The sequence below is a fragment of the Cygnus olor genome, chromosome 9 (assembly GCF_009769625.2).
Source record: "Cygnus olor isolate bCygOlo1 chromosome 9, bCygOlo1.pri.v2, whole genome shotgun sequence".
Taxonomy (NCBI): domain Eukaryota; kingdom Metazoa; phylum Chordata; class Aves; order Anseriformes; family Anatidae; genus Cygnus; species Cygnus olor.
In genome coordinates this window covers 13,753,555-13,769,590 of record NC_049177.1, presented here as the reverse complement: position 1 = coordinate 13,769,590, position 16,036 = coordinate 13,753,555, and the positions used below count along the sequence as shown (strand labels likewise).

Genomic DNA, 16,036 nt, shown 5'->3' with positions numbered 1-16,036 from the left:
CTGCTCTCTGCTGGGGGCCACTTCCCCCAACACCGTGCTGCTTGCTCACCTGCAACAACTGCCTTTCAGTCCCCCCGAGGTACACAGGCATGGCTCCCTGCGATGGTTATCTGCTGTACAACAGCCTTCAGTGATGTTCTTTCATGCCAGCCCTCCGTACGGCTGGATGAATTTTAGCTCCACTGCAAAGAGCTCCACAGATCACTACACCAGGGTGAATAACCACCTGTGCTTCCAATTCTGCCTGCTTTACATCTGCCTCTTGCTAACTGTGATGCCCGCTGGCTCTTGTACGAGTCTGCCTCCCGCAGCTCATGGCTTTGCAGACCCAGCCGTGACCCCCTCAGCCAGCTCGTCTGCAGACAGAGGGTCCCCACCAGTCGGGGCCGTCCTGTGCAGAAGGCACTGCTCTTCTCTGAGCCTCCTCCAGGTTTTTCCAACACGCTATGTTGTGTGCCATAAGTTTAGGCAGTGTATAATGACCGCTTTGTTCTCCTCCCCTAGCAGTTCTACATCGTTGCTGCGCCATATGAAAACTTACCCACCTGTCCCACTGCTGCTCAGTTTCCTCCTGAGCCTTTGATGAACAAGCTCACCAAAGGCACCTGGAAATCAAGCTCCCGAGTTAGCAGCCAGCAAGCACCTGGTTGTGTCTTCCCTGTGGAGTACCGCCCAGCTCCTGCTTCTCTTATCCATCATGTTTCTTAAGTAAGCACTGCAACCAGTGATTTTAATAATTTAGTCAGGTGTATCACCCCCCCAACTTCAGTGGTGACAATTATGTCAAGAATTTCTCACCACGTGTTTTCTCTCAAGAACTTCCCAACACATCCAGCCTCATACCCAGATTCCTAACACTGGAATAAATGAGACGGGGGATTCACTCTCGTCCCCTTGGTCCCATGCTTTCAAAGTATGGAAAGCAGAGCGAATTGAACTGTGCCCCTCCCTGGCTGGCAGCGAGACAGCCCGGCCATGGCTCTCACACCTGACGTCTGCATTTAGGACCTTCTGCGTTCACACGGGTCATCCCTAGGATGCAGCAGACATCAAAGCAGTAAGGAGGCTGGGCACAAGCAGGAAGGAACTATCCTGTTGAGCTGCTTTCCTGGAGATTTCCCAGCCTGATTATATATATATGTGCCTGTAAGAGATCCTGTTAACTGAATCAAACAACGCGTTCGCATCCCACCCTGCTCTGCACTCTTCCCTCCCCTGCCCCTTGACGACGCAGAGCCTCATCAGCACAAGCAAGGACCCACCCTCTGTGGCACTCTGCTCTTCCTGCAGAAATCCCAGCTGCAGTTCTGCTCAGCTGCATCCCATCAGCTTCGGAGAAGCAGAACCACCTCCCTGCCCCTGCCCACCCAGAACAGCACCAGGATTAATGAGTCAGTGCTTCACGGTGCCTGGGCGATACACCAGGGCTAACCTCCTGCATTGCAGGAACTGTGAAGCCCCTGTGGTCACCTCTCACCCTTTGTCAGGGCTTCTGCCTTCACGCTGGGCTGGTCAGAGGGAGAGAAACTCTGACGGCTTCCCCACGGCCTGCAGGTGTGAGGAGGAGGACACTTACACAGAGATGATGCTAATCCCCACAGGAAGACCGCCAGCTGTTCGTACAGCTAGGAAACCCTGCTGCCTCCGATTTGTCAAATGAATGCCATCTTCAGTCAAGCTCTGCTAAATGCCCTGACTCCACATGACACACGTTACCTCCCAGCTGGGTCTCAGAGATTCCCCTGCAGCTAACAGACTCAGAGCCTCTGGTCCAGCCAGCAGAGAGAGCCAGGAAGCTGCTCCACTGAGAATCTCTCTGCCAGCTTTGGACAAAAGTTACCTGGGTTTTGCTTTTCCATCCTGTCCTGTTCCCCAGGTACTTTCCCTCTGCTCCTTCCCCTCCTGCCCAACACGGCCATCCTGCAGCAGTCAGCAAAACCAGGGCAGCCAAACAAGCCCAGCAGCTTCCACCACTGCATCACCCTCCCGGCTCCCACATCAGCTGTTGCCCACGGTTCCCATTTGTTACTTGGACATCCCAGTGAAGCTGTAGAGTGCTTGCAGCTCCCTGAAGCAAGCCTTGGATGGAACCAATACTCCACTGGAAACCCGTACAGGGACACAGTGACTGTGGTGCTAACGACCAGTTCTTCCATGGAGAAATGCTGCATCTTGTCGAGAAGGCATGCTGCCAGGTACCTGTGCCTAAAATACCCCATCACAGCAAATTGCTATAACCAAGCCATGAGACAGCAGTCCTGAACAGCTGACCCTACATGATCATTCACGAAGGAAAGCCTCTTTCTCACTGGGGGCAGCAGGGGGGAAGGCTCAAGGGTTACACCACAGAAGAGCTGAGCAGGCAGAGGGAATTCAACACCAGGGAGAAGCAGCGGGCTGTGCTCCAGCGGACGCGTGCCCACAAAAATCACAAAGCGTACGTGCTGCCTGGGCTCTCAGTGCTCTCCCCAGACATTCTCCCCAAGCCACACGGCACTTACACACGAGATGATCTCACCCGACACATAAAACTGCGGTGGAGTTGCAGTGGGACAGAGAAATGGAAGGCACGACAGCTCTGTTTCACGAACAGCCAGGCCACGGCTGCAGCGTGACACGCACAAGTTGCAGTGGGGCCGAGCAGGGAAGCTGCAGGCCGCTCGATCAGTTCTCCCCAAGAACTTCCCCCCTGGTGCCAGGGGCTGGGGTCTGCTCTGAGGCTCACCAAGGCCAAGCCCCAGGGTTAGGATTACGAGGGACACCGAGCCTAGATCTTCCGCTTGAGCTGAGCTACAAAGGGCTGCTAAACTGCGGGTTGCTAAACTATTGTCGCCGAAAACTTCCTTACAAGGGCCAGAGATGGGGGAGCTTGGCCTAAGGCTCACCAGGGCCACGGCTGGGGTTAATGCAGAGACAATGCCTAGAGCTCCTAACGGAGAGAGACTGTGAAGGCCCTGCCAAAGGAAGTTGTGGGCTGTCAAAAGATTTCTTCATAATTAGACCAGGACTCGCAAGAGGAGTACATTTTCACAGAAGAACAATCTTTCTGACAGCCCAGACCTCCGTTCATCAGCCCCTGTCTGACTGCAGCTGCCGGCACCCTCAGCCCTCGCCCTACCCTGAGCCCACACCCAAAGCCTGAGGGGGGCCTGCCCCTGCTTGCCCTCAGCCCAAGCCCCCTGCCCGGGGAGCACCTTCTGAGGAGCCCTCAGCTTCCCCTGGCTGCCCTGTCTCCCCAGGGGCCTTAGCCTTTCTCTGCTCCCAAACCTAGGCCCAGGCAGGCTGTCTTGTGAGCTCTGAGGCCACGACATTGCCACCACCTGCACGGTACGGCCATGCCTTCCAGGCAGACAGGCCCAGGCGTTACTGCTTCATGTGTCCCTGCTGCGATTAGAAATGCTTGCTGGGTCCTCTGTGTTACACTGCTGAAATGACAAGTGATTAGGGGGATTAAAGCCAATCAGCAAGATGTGTACTGGAAGTAAAGTAAGAGGCCCCAGCCGCTGCCCTTTCTCCTTCTAGCCCAGACACAGCACTCCTCCCAAGCCCGAATCCCTGCGGATCCCAGGATCGTTTCATTCTGGCATCGCCCTCATCTTGGCAACCCCTCCTAAGCCTGAACCCTGCTCATCCTCTCTGTGTAACTTTCCCATCGCTTCTCCCTTGCAGATCACTGGAAGGCACAAAGCCTCCTCTAGCTCCTCGGGCCCGGCCGCGCCGCCCTGAGCCAGGATTTACGAGGCTGAGGCCCAGACGGAGTTATGCAGTCTGCACTGCTGCACGCCGCATACCAGCTCCCCAGCTGGCTTAAATCAGGTTAACTCCACTGATGTCAGACATTTAAGGCAAGAGACTTACATGATTTACAGCAGCTGAGAAGCTGTTATATTATAGCTTGGCAGCTGTAGGCTTTAGATACAAAGTTCTGTGGGCAAGGATCCCAAGCGGCAGTGAAAAACGCAACAGCTGAGTGGCAAAAAACATTTATTTTCCGTGCGATATGCACGCAGTCATGCAGATGTTCCACAAAAACCTTTACAAGAAACGCAACTGCTGCTCAGTTTTTGAGAGCCATCAATCTGCAAAGTCAGTGCATCGCCACAGCCCTAAGGCTTCAAACAAATCACTAACTTGTGGTAATACAGAAATGCCACAGCACTTCAAAAATGATAAATGTGGGATCCTAAAGCTAGGGAACTTTAACGCAAAGGGTGCTAGCACTAAAAAGACTAGAGACAGACTGATACAAATGGAAACAAACACATAAGAGAGAATTTAATATTCAAATCATGGCCTTCGTTTCTGCTGGAGCATGTTTAAGCTTGCAATTAAATCCAGCTCCCACAAAAAAATGGTGCTAAAACTATGGAGCCAGACACGCCTGCAAAGACGCAGTGTTCCTGGCAGGTGAAATGGCACAGAAAGGCACCAGGAAAAATGCTAATGCAGCACGAAAATGAAGCTTCAAACATTTCTCCTCCACCCTTAGTAAAGCAGCTTCTTCCAGGCCATAGAGAGTGGTTTCTCAGAGAAACGGAGGCAGGGCCAGGGGAGCGGACAGGAGCACAGCACCGTTCCTACACCACTCACAACTTTTCAGGGGGGCACCAGAGTGTGCAGCCCTGCCCTTCTCCAAACAGAAAGCTCTTTCATTCACACTTAAAAAAAAGGTGGGTAAAAGCACAGGTCCCCCAGCAGAAACCCTGACCTTCACATAGCTCACAGCCAAGGCGGCTGAGCTACAGCGGGGGCCAAGAAGCAAGCACCAAGCCTGGCTGGAGCAGAACCAGTATCACAGAGCAGCACAGCAGCCGTCCTTGGTCAAAGGGCATGCCATGTCCTCGCTGCAGCAGCAGCCTGGTTCTTGCCAGCCCGCAACGTACGAGCCTGCTGCTTCTCGTCAGGTCCTAGATGTGCAGCTGGAACGCAGAGAAGGGGCCTGCAAGCCTTGCCAGACCCATAAATCACCAGGCACTGCAGGCACCCAGCGCAGTACATCTGACCTCCCTTGCAAGGGAAATATAAATCAGCTTTACTAGCAGCTTCTGAAACAAAACCTAAACTCGTGAAACTGTAAAATGCCTCTTTAAACATCCTGTACACCAAACAGACCATTGCAAGCCCTCATTAGATTGCCAGAGAGCAAGCAAGCTTTTCAAGAGACAAAACTACTCACAGGTTGATGAACTGAGAAGACATTTCAGAAGGTGTGATCAGCTTCTTGCTGGAAGGCTGTACAATATGGATATCTTTAGCACACAGCCAAGCTCCAGTAGAGGTATCAGGACAAGAAAATCAGCATTAATACCCTCATTTGTATTCAACATACTTCAAAGCGCTCACAATGGAGATATCACCAGACAAAAATATAGCAAAGTCCAAGGAAGAGCTAAGTGCAGCACGTTCACTTAAAGCCACCGAGTAACGGAACTGCTGAGGCAGGATGGGACCGCTGGAGCTTGTGCAGTCCTACCCCCTGCCCACAGCAGGGGCACCCAGAGACATCGCCCACTTCGCTTATAGGCCCTCCAATGATGGAGACTCGGCAGCTCTCTGGGCCTGTTCCAGCGCTTCACTATTGTAAAATTGTTTTTTCTTATATTTAAGTGGAATTTCCCATGTTTCAGTTTGTCCCCATTGCCCCACCTTGTCATGGGGCACCACGGAGAAAAGATGGCCTTTGTCTTCCCTACTGCCCCCATCGGATGCTTACACGCATGGATCAGATCAGATCCCCCGAGCCTTCCCTTCTCCAGGCCCAGCAGCCCCAGCTCTCGGCGCCTTGCCTCACAGGAGAGGTGCTCCAGTCCCCCCATCAGGCTGGTGGATGCGCCAGGCCCACTGCCCCACCTGCAGACACCTCACCCGTCCCAGTCCCGTGCCCCAGGGACAGACAGCAGTACCCCCCGGCCCTTCGAGCAGAGGCACACCATTACGCAGTGAGCACAGGACTCGTGCTGCTGTGTGAGGACTGCTGCCTTCCTGCCAGCACGGCAGCAGCTGGGGCAGGGCCGGCGTGCCAAACAGGACAGGAACACGGCAGGGAAGGGTCCTCCCTGCCTAACGGGCCTGCTGGCACACTCCCCAGGGCTCTGCTTCCCGGCACATCTCCCATCTCAGTCCTTCTCCTCCTCCACCTCCGGCAGCACACCGGCTCTGGCTGTGGTCCCCAGCCCCAGGCTCCTCCATCGCTCCTGTCCCTGCGGCTCGCCGGGCTCTGAGCGATGGCACCGCTTCCTCTGCAGGCTCCGGTAGGACGCATGCCTCTTCTGCCCTGCTGTCTATCCAACAAAAGTGTGCCTGTTAAGGTAAATAATGATTTTCTGACGTTCACCTCACCCCCTCTGCAGGACTTTCCCATGCAGCAGACAGGCAAGCCTCTCAGGGAAAGCAAGGTGCCTCTCAGCCCCTGTGAGACATGAGCCGTGCACCTTCCGAATGATCTCTGCCGTGCTCTCCCTGTCATGCACCGCTCTGCCCTCACCCCTTCTCACAACCACCTCGCACTTCCAATCCCAAGGCTGGGACCAGCTGGCATCTTCCAGAAACACCTCCAGACACAGCTCCTGAGGCCAGGGCTCTCCAGCAGCCCGGCCTTCCCCTGCCTTTTCACGGAGAGCACTGGCAAGCCTTCCGCTGGGCAGGATGCAGGAACGTGGTGACTGCCTGACACGTGGCCACCAAGCCAGCACTTAGCTCGCAGCCCAGCAAGAGAAAGGCTGTGCCTGAACTTTGTGGTAGCAGGACTGCAGGCAATGTTATGCCTGGGCAGCCGCCAGCACGAGCTGCCTCTCCGGCCACACAGGAAGCTGTGGGTGCCAGCTGTGCGCGCCAAGGGAAGAGCTCTGTCACCAGCACACGGCAGCAGGAGTGGGCTGACACCGCGTGCCCGGCTTCAGGAGCCTGCAGCGTAACGCAGCAAACACGGCACGGGCCGGGGGCACAGGACAGCCTGCAGCCCTGCCACAGAGCACGAGGCACGGGGCCGGGGCTGCCCTCCGGGCGAGGAAGGCGGTGGTGGGCGTCCCGGCTCCGCAGGGCCAGGTTGGCCAGGGACTTGGTAACGCAGCCAGGTGTGATCTGCTGCCTTCAGCAAGCGCTCACTGGGCGTTTGAGAAGTGGTTTCCAGATCCTGAAGATGTGGGAGACGGATGTTCAAGACGCCTTCCACGTCTCCAGGGGAAGGGCATCCGTCTGCTTCTTGGAGCAGCCACTGCAGCTGCTTTAACAGCAGGGAGCAGCGGGGAGGCAGCTCAGACCCCAGGAGCCTGGCAGCCCGTGCCCCCCGCCTGCCTCTCTCCCCCAAACCAGCACACGGCCGGAGGGCTGCAGGCTTCGCAGCGGGGCTGCCCCAGACCTCTGCCAGTGCCTCTCGAGTGCGGGCTTGGCGCGGTGACCCTCCCCAAAAGGATGGCCTGGGAACACAGGAAGGAAAGCAGCGTCTGCTCCACTTCCTTCTTGTCTGGCAAGCAAGCAGGGTTTGTGAAACCACAGTGGCTACAGGACATACCAGGGCCCCGAGCAGGCCCCACTGTTTTTAACTCTCTTGTAGAGGCCTTCCCAAATCCTCCTCTCTCGGAGAAGACCCTGCCCCGAGGCGGCCCAGCGGACCCTCTGTGCATGCACGCAGGCTCAGCAGCGAGCCGGCCCCGCTGGCAGGATGAGCCCTGCTCTGACAGGCAGGGCTGGGCGAGCTCCAGCCCAGGGGCTGGCTGTGCTACCCCTCCTGCTGTGCGTGGGGCAGAGAGGGCCCCTGCCCACCGATCCCACTGCGTCCCCGGGGAGCCTGGGCTCAGCCCGTGCTGGGCTGACGCACGACTGCTCGCGTTCAGCGCTTTGCTTTCAAGGGACTACACACCAACGGCAACGTGATCCCCGGCCATCAGTCTTACGGAAAAGCCTCTGACCTTTCTCCCAGCCCTGACCTCAGTGTAAGAAAAACAAGCCTGACCTACAAAACGAGAGGGACGCTAAGTGATCCAAGGCTACAGAGCACGTAGGTCCTAGCAGAAATACCCGCGCGCAGGCAGGGAAGGAAAGCATGGCATGAACCGAGCCAAGCTCCTTTTGCCAGCTGCCTTGTCTCCCTGCAGATTTATTGCCGCTCCCTCACTCAGTAACAGCAGAGCGAAGACAATAAAGTTAAGCCATCGGTGGCTGTTAAGCAGCCAAGCCTTCCAGGAGCTCAGCAAAGCCCCAGGAGAGGAAGGTGCGCTCGGTAAGCGCGCTGCTGACACCTGCTAGCACGCGGCCAGGCGGCACACTCAGTCACTGCGCTGCTGTGCGTGGCACCTCTTTCTGCTGACACACCGAGGGGAAGGGAGGTTGGAAAACCACACATGACAAATACACCGCTGCATATGGCCAGACCAGCTCCAGTTTTGCCTTTTCTCACGTCTCGGGGCGTGAGGGCAGCACCATCCTGCTGTGTGGCACAGAAAGCCCCCGTCACTCGCCCCAGCAGGCACTTGGACACGAGTGCTCTCACACCGACGGGTCTGTCATCCTGCAGGAACGGGCAGAAACCAGGCTTGGCCCTAGGAGCTCGCCCCAAACCCTGAAGAGGGCACACCTCATGTAACAACACTCCGGGACAGCCCCGCAGTTATCCGTCCCTGCCATCTCCCAGCACCCTCAGTACACGACAAGCACAGTATCCAAGGTGAAGCTCTGACTCTTTCTGGGCACTTGGCTGCCGCTGCCTCTGCCCGGCGATGCTGCAGCACTGGCAGCTAACGCCGTGCTCGTGCCAGGGATGGGGAACGGGCAACCAGAACTATGCTCCTGGCTGGGGCACCAGGGGTGAATGCCCCTGTGCTCTGTGCTCCCACTGGCGTGGCATCAAAGCAACCCACCCTGTCGTGCCGATGAGCGCCCTGCTCCAGTGGCAGCAGCCTTTTTTCATGGTGACTGGGTCCGTGAGCTCGCTTTGCTTTTCACACAGCACCGAACACTACCTACAAGACGAAGAAAAAGCAAGCCTGTGTTTGCAGCTCAGCGGAGGCTTACCTGGGGGCATGATCCGATGCATTGCGACTGACAAGAAGAAGATTGAGTCGCTGTAGTAGGTCCCTGTTCCAGCACTGAAGTGCTTCTGCATGGCTTCGACTATCGGAAACAGCTTTTCGGTCAGCTCGTTCACATCGTGGGTTATCACCTAGGAGAGACACCAGAAACACCGCTCAGCCACGACATCCAGCAGCTCTGTCCCATCATTAGCAGCCTTCGCTCAGCCTGCACCGGCACAGGCGTGCGAGGTTGTGAGCCACAAATATTGCTGCTGGCATCCTGGCTGCACAACGGGGTCTGCCTGTGCCGGACCCTGCTCACCTCCCTGCCCTGAGAGGCAGCTACGTGTGCGGGGACGAGAGGGAAGGATCTTTATGGCCATTCTGGAAATGTGAGGCAGGCACCAAGAGACTCGAATCCACTCACACAATCGAGTCTGTCCAGCGGATGTCTTCCTGCAGCCTCTGGTCCCAGCTGCCGACACTGGTTCTGGCCTCCCATATGGAGGCGATCACGAGAGGTGACAGCTCACTCCAGGCTCTGGCATCCCGCAGCTCTGAGGCGAGCCAGGCCACGTCATTTACCCTGCAGACCAAGCCTTGCTCCCCGCCACAGAGGCAGGCTGGGACGGGGCCAGGAGCTGAGCCCGGATTTCCTGAGCCTCAGCCCAGCGCTGAAGCAAGCTCCGCAGCATGCCCCCACCGGGGCTGGGGGAGGAAAGGGCGAGCAGGCCACAGCACGCTGACAAAAATCAGACATCAGCAGTTACCAGAGAGCTGAGCATCTTCTTTAGCTGGAGGTGAGCCTGCTTGCGCTGGAGCTTCCCAGTGCTGCCCACACACTGCCACGGGGCAGAAATGGGACCCAGGGGAAGACAGACTGCTGATACCACCCCACACAGCCCCTTTCATGTTCTTATTCTTGACAGAATACAGAGAAACAAACTTTTAAAACAAAGCAAAGCCCTTCCACGCTGGTTACCAATGACCAAATTAACACTCACCAGCCCGCCTACTGTACCTGTGTTCAGGAGCGACCTGAGAGCTAAGCAATAAAGCCCCATCTGCTCCAAAACCGGGAGCCACTGCAAACAAACTGTCAGCTACTGAAACCGTACAGGCTTACACCTAACTGCACGCCGAGTCCGATGAGCAGGAACACGCAGCCTGCTGCTCGTTACACGCACACGAGGACACAGGTCACTGACTCATGCCAGAGAACCGGAGGGATTTTCGGCGTAATTAACAGGCACGAGGGACACGGCCCTGGCGCTGATTAGAGAGTTCAGCAACTCCGAGTTTGAGGCTCGAAGTCATGCTGCCTTCTTCAGGCAACAGAAAGCAGGAAAAACCCAGCAGGAACTGAACGCTGCGAGGACACAGCTTAGCAGCAGTACTTCAATTTTGGGAAGGGAAGCCTGGTTTGAGGGACGCTGAGATACCTCCCTGAGCTGGCCCTGCCTTCGGCAGAGGATTCAGCCCCATGATCCCCACCGGTCCCTTCCAACTAAACCAATCTGTGCTCTCACTCCTTTTCCCTACCAGAATTTTATCTGCTTATAAGTTAGGAAAGCTGCATTATACACTTAAACATGTAGGTTAGAGCATTAGCTTTTCTTTTTAAACCCAAAGCCAAGTCAAGTGCTTCAGAAGAGAAGCCCACTGGAGCCTGAGCTAGCGCTGCAGCCAGGCTCTCTGCGGGATGCACAAGGGGATGCTCGGACACCCAGAGAAGCAGGCACAGAGATGGAGGCAGTGAGCAGCCTGGAGCTTTTTCCTCCCACATTTTCTTGCTGAAATTGTTCCCTAGATCAAAGCTCTCGTGTCAGAGCAGAGCTTGCAGGAAGCAGGGAGCTGTCGGTGGGCCCAGCAGCGCTGAGCACAGCGAGGTACGTCCGTGCCCGTCCTGGATGCTGGAAGAAGCCCTGAAGCCACTGGGCACGGCACCAAGCCCCCAGTGGCGCATTGCCGGGGCAGAGTTGAAGCAGAAGCGTTTCATTTTGCTCCCGGGGAAGCACCCCACACACCAACCCCGGGCCAAGGGCACGGTCCGAGAGCTTGAGGCTTGGCCCTGTGACTTCGCAGCAGCGCGACCACGCCGCGAGCTGCGTGTCCTGCAGCTGGCCTCACGCCAAGCGGCCCCGGGAGGAAGGCAGGAAGAGCACAGGACAGCACGTACCAGGGAAGTGTGCTACGAGAGCTCATCGCGGGCCACGCTCGTGTTTGGACAACACGGCGTACGTAGAACTTCCCCGAGGCACTGCAGAAGGAGAAACTCGGTTACCAGCAGCATCTCAGCCCAGCTCCCCGAAGCGCAGGAGGACGCCGCGCCCCGGGGGCTGTGCACGGCCAGCCTTGCCTTCACCATTAGCACAGGATCACGCAATTGCAGCGAGGAGATCTGCAGCAGCCAGCACTGCTGCTGGGTGCTGAAACACACCAAAACGCTGCTGCCCAGGTGCGAAGGCACTGGCTGCAGGGGCACAGAGCCAAGCCCCAGCCCAGAGCACCGACCCAGGGAGCCTCCCCCTGGGAGATCCCTGCCCTGCCACGGCACTGGTGGGAGCAGGTCTCCCTCTGAGAAGTGCCCAGGCTTAAATTACCTCCCAGCTCAGGAGATGATGAACAGCGGAGCAGGGAAAAAAAAAAAAAAAAAGAATTCGAACCAACTCCAGTCACTTCTGAAATGAGCAGAGGAGTGCCAAGCACCGGTGGACAAAAATCAGGGGAAAAACACTCCTGAAACTCCAGACAGTATCATCTCTCTTCCCTCGCCTTCCAAAGAAAACAGAGGAAAATGTGTTTCTGTTGCCCAACCTTTGGTTAAGCACTTCTGCAAAGCAAACTCCTGACACGATGAATCCTCCTGCAACCACAGGACTGCTGTCCTCACCAGTACTGCAGAGGCTTCTCCTCTCCCCAGCACTGACTGTAGTACAGCTTGTTTATCTGCTGCTAATTTTGTACTTCGTTATTTATTTGCGTAGCAGCTTTCAGTAAATCCCTGTGGCTAAATCTGACCAAGTTTGCTGAGGACATTAAGAAAAGTAAGTTCTATGGGTTTCCCGTGCAACTTATTTTCATAAACACATCTCATGCTGAGAAAAGACCCTTTCAATTGGATCACTAACAAAGCCACCACACTTTCTCTCCGACTTTCCCTCCGTCTCGTGCCAGGTCCCTCTGCAGAGGTCTTGTAGGTGCAGGGTCACAGCAGCTCAGCTTGGACAGCACCAGCCCTGCAGAGGACAAAAGGAGAGCTCGGCCTTCACCCACGACCCTGGTGCAGTTCCCAAAGCACCTCACTGGGGCGGGTGGGTAACGAGATCTCACAGAGGGGGACCAAGATGTAAAAGTAGGGCTGACCTGCCCGAGTGAGGAGCACTGACTTGTAGAAACCACGCTCAGGCTTCCTGAAAGCTAGCCCTCGACACAGCACTGCATGCTTGGGCCTCCTTCTAGAGAGAAGGCATCTGGAGACTGCAGGACGCGGTCCCCCGACGCAGCACAGATGACACCATGGGCGACGCTTTGGCCCTGCGATGAAGGGCAGCTGCAGATGGGTGCTTCAGCTCAGCTCAGCTCTGCACTGCATCGCTGAGCTTGGGCACAAGGGCAGCAATCCCAGGAGAGGGCTCTGAAGATGAATGAACAGGAACCCCGCGAGTCGGCACTGGGCGGCATCCACTGAGGGACCTACGTACACAGGTAACCAGGAAGAGCAACGAGCTGCAGGAAATGGGGGCAAGTCGGGGCCCTCGGTGAGCAGAGCAGCCAGCGGGGCACGGGCCTGCTCCCCGCACTGCCCTCTGCTCGCCAAGCAGAGATGGCTCCCGAAGCACGGGGCAGGACCTGCTCTCTGCAGCTGCAAGCTCTAAAGCCATGGTAAAAGCCCAGCAGGATCCCTCTGGGCAAGGCACGGCCAGGCCCTGCCAAAAAGCCCGGGCAGGCTGCGAGCCCCTCCTGCACACAGCCGCTCGCTGGCTGCTCCCTGCTGCGCCCACACCCCACGTCCCGCAGCCCCACGCAGGCAGCGCAGCGCGGAGCACCAGCTCCATCTGCCGCCGGCACGCTGCGCTCCCAGCCCGCGTCCCGCATCTGGGATGCGTCTGCAACGCCCTGCGCTCCCTCCTGGGAGGGTCCACGGGCTCAGACACGCAGGGCTGGTGACACCACGCGATGACTGTCCGGACAGCCCAGGTCTGCCCACCCCGAAGCACTCCTGCTCACCATCTGCATGCTGCCCGGGAGGCTGCAGCCGGCTGCCGCGTTCTCCAGAAGGCTTTGGAAGTACCTGAATTTGCACACGTGCTCTGGGGAGATGAGAGCAGGCCCGCTACCTTCCCCAAGGACCAGGATCCAGATTTTCTGATGCCTGGGCTTCACTCTAGCAGAGGTTCTGCCTGATCCCAGCTCTGCTGGGAGGGGAGGGCAAGGATAGCTCCAAAAACAGAGCCTGAACCCTCCTCATAAAGAAAAAGTAAAGTGCAGGGTTCATCAACCCTGCCTCCGCAGCTCCAGCGGCCTTCTGAGCACTTTGTCAAGCCTCGGCTCTGGGCCTGCTCTAGGAGAACAGGGTAAGAACCAGGAGAGCGTTCTGGGGATGCCAACAGAAGCCAGGAAAGGAGAGGTCTCAGGACAGAGACAGGTGACTGCTGCAGCGACCACAGATGAACCTTCCTGAAAATTTTGGCAGCACAAAAGGTCCAAGTTATGCTGATGTCTTCTGCTGACAAAGAGGAGGAATGGGACAGACTACAGCAAGAATAAAGAGGCGCTGTCACCTGGTAGCACACCAGAAATGTCACAATACCACGGGCAAGTGTGCAAGACTAAGAAGTAATACAGAAGCCTGTGCTCCATATTAGCAACTATCTACCTAAAAACCAGGTAACTACAGAGATCTCAAGTCTGCTGCCAACCCCAGGCGAACTAATGAAACCAAACATCTCCAGGATGCATCAGGCCTTCCAGGAAAGGGAAGGAGCTCCCGCTGTAGCAGACCCTGGTGAGATGTCACCTGAACTCTCCAGACAACGCTGCTTGATCCCACCCAAGACAGATGAGCTCTGGTGCAAGAACTGCTCCCTGAGCTGAGCCATGGTTCGCTGCAAGTCCGCAGCCACCTGAGGCATGCAGAGGTTCACCCCAGTATGCTCACACAACACTACCTCATAAGCCCCACAAGCCCATATTGTCCTGGAGCAGCAGTGCTGGACAGGCTGCCCGCAGGGGAATTTGGTTTCTGAGAAAAGCAGAGGGCAGTAAGGCAGCTGCACACACACAGGGGTGTCCGTGAGGGATCCACACACCATCATGGCCGAGCAGCTGCACCTCTCCAAGGGACACGATGCCACAAACCTGAACCAAGCTGCTGTGCCGCACGTTTCGTGTCAGCTCGACTCCAGCTCTGGGGCAGAACGGCAGACACACGGCTGTCTGCTGGCACCGCCACGGGGCACTGCAGACCACAGTGCCACACACAACGCTAGCCCACAGGGCTGCAGCAGGGGAAGGATTCCAAAGCCAGCTGTTACGTGCCCTGTCCAGGCAGCTGGCGACTGCTCGGTAAGGTGCAGCTTATCCACTATGGGTGACACGGCAGTGCTAGCACTAGTAAAACAGTCTAAGAAGAGGGATGGGATTATCTACCAACAAATATTTTGTATGAACCACATGATGGTTACACCTCAGGCTTTTCCAGTGGAGTTTGACTAATATGAAATATCTGAAAACTAAGAAAGAAAAAGCTATGGCAGAATGAGAGGGCTTTTCTGCAGAACGTCCTGCATCAGCATCTCAGGACAGGAGGGTCCTTACTTGGAGTCTCACAGCTTGGTGCTCCCTCCGGTTACCAAATACCTGTTTAACGTGAAAGGACTTCGCACCGATTGCCTTTAGCGAGGCAGAAGCACTTCTCTAGCAGGCAGCAGGATGAACGTTCAGGTGCAGCAGCTCCCCAGCACCGCCTTTTCTAGGAGCCGCTCGCAGTGAGGTGGCAGCCTTTTGTGGCGACAGCCCTGCAGGACCGCTCGGGAGACCACCTACACGCAGGCACCAGGCCCCACTCAGGGCCTCACGCTTACCAGTACCAGACTGGGTGGTCGTGCTGCCGAGAGGCTGAAGGGGGGCTGAGCAGGGGGCCTCCGGAACGGAAACTCCCCGTGCCAGAAGGCTTCTCCAAGCCAGAAGTGCCTTGCCCGAGGGGGGCTAAGCAGGGGGCCTCCAAGGGGCTCGCCCGAGGCGCCCCCATCCCGCACAGCCCCGTCCCGGGGAGGAGCGAGCTCCTGCCGTCCACCACCGGCTCTCCTCCGCCCCGGGGAGCCCCGGAGGCCCCCGGTGCCGCCTCACCTGGTGCGGGAAGGCGGCGCGGCTCAGCGCGTCCCGCAGCAGGCCCTCGCCGATGTCCCTGCTGGCGCCGTCGGTGACGAGGTGGAGGTGCAGGGCGTCCCCGCGGCCCAGCCGCCCGTGGCGCAGCAGGGAGCGCAGGGCGGCGCGGGCCTTGTCCCGCAGCGCGGGGCTGCGCTCCGCCTTGGTGAACAGCACCAGGAGGTGCAGGGCTCGGCCGCGGCGGGCAGGGCCCGGCGGGGTGGCTCGGAGCCGGCGGGTGGCGGTGGAGAAGGTCTCGCCGCCGCCGCCCAGGTAGTAGAAGGCGCACACGGCCAGGGCGGCCGCCAGCGCCAGGGCGCAGGGCTGCGAGCGGGCCCAGCCCGCCCGCCCCATGGCCGCCCGGCTCCCTACCCGCCGCCCGCCGCCATGCTGCGGCCCGGCCCGGCCTCCCCGCCCCGCTCCGCCCCGCTCCGCCGCCACGCGGAGGCGGCTCGGGGCCGGGCCCGGCCCGGGAGCTGCACGGGGACGGTAACGAGCGGCCTGGCGGCTCCTGCGGGACCCGGCCGCGGTTTAGATACAAAGAGGGCAGCCTTAGGAAAGGGGAAGGAGGGCTCCTTGTACAGTTACAGCCTCCGGGGGAGAGGGCACGGGAGAAAATGAGCGTTTTACTGCTGGGATGCTTAAAACAACAGGTACAG

At 57.7% G+C, this 16,036-nt stretch overlaps 1 protein-coding gene across 1 annotated transcript in view; it reads right to left on the bottom strand.

The window, feature by feature from the left end:
* The window catches only part of XXYLT1 (xyloside xylosyltransferase 1), a 42,252-nt gene extending 26,468 nt beyond the window's left edge, over nt 1–15,784 (bottom strand). The window contains exons 1-2 of the mRNA XM_040567000.1: nt 15,360–15,784; nt 9,010–9,157 (exon numbers count right to left, since the gene is read on the bottom strand). Of these exons, the coding sequence (XP_040422934.1) occupies nt 9,010–9,157; nt 15,360–15,731 (520 nt within the window). The 5' untranslated portion in view covers nt 15,732–15,784. The remainder of the gene's footprint in view (nt 1–9,009; nt 9,158–15,359) is intronic.
* Nucleotides 15,785–16,036: the final 252 nt, after the last annotated feature.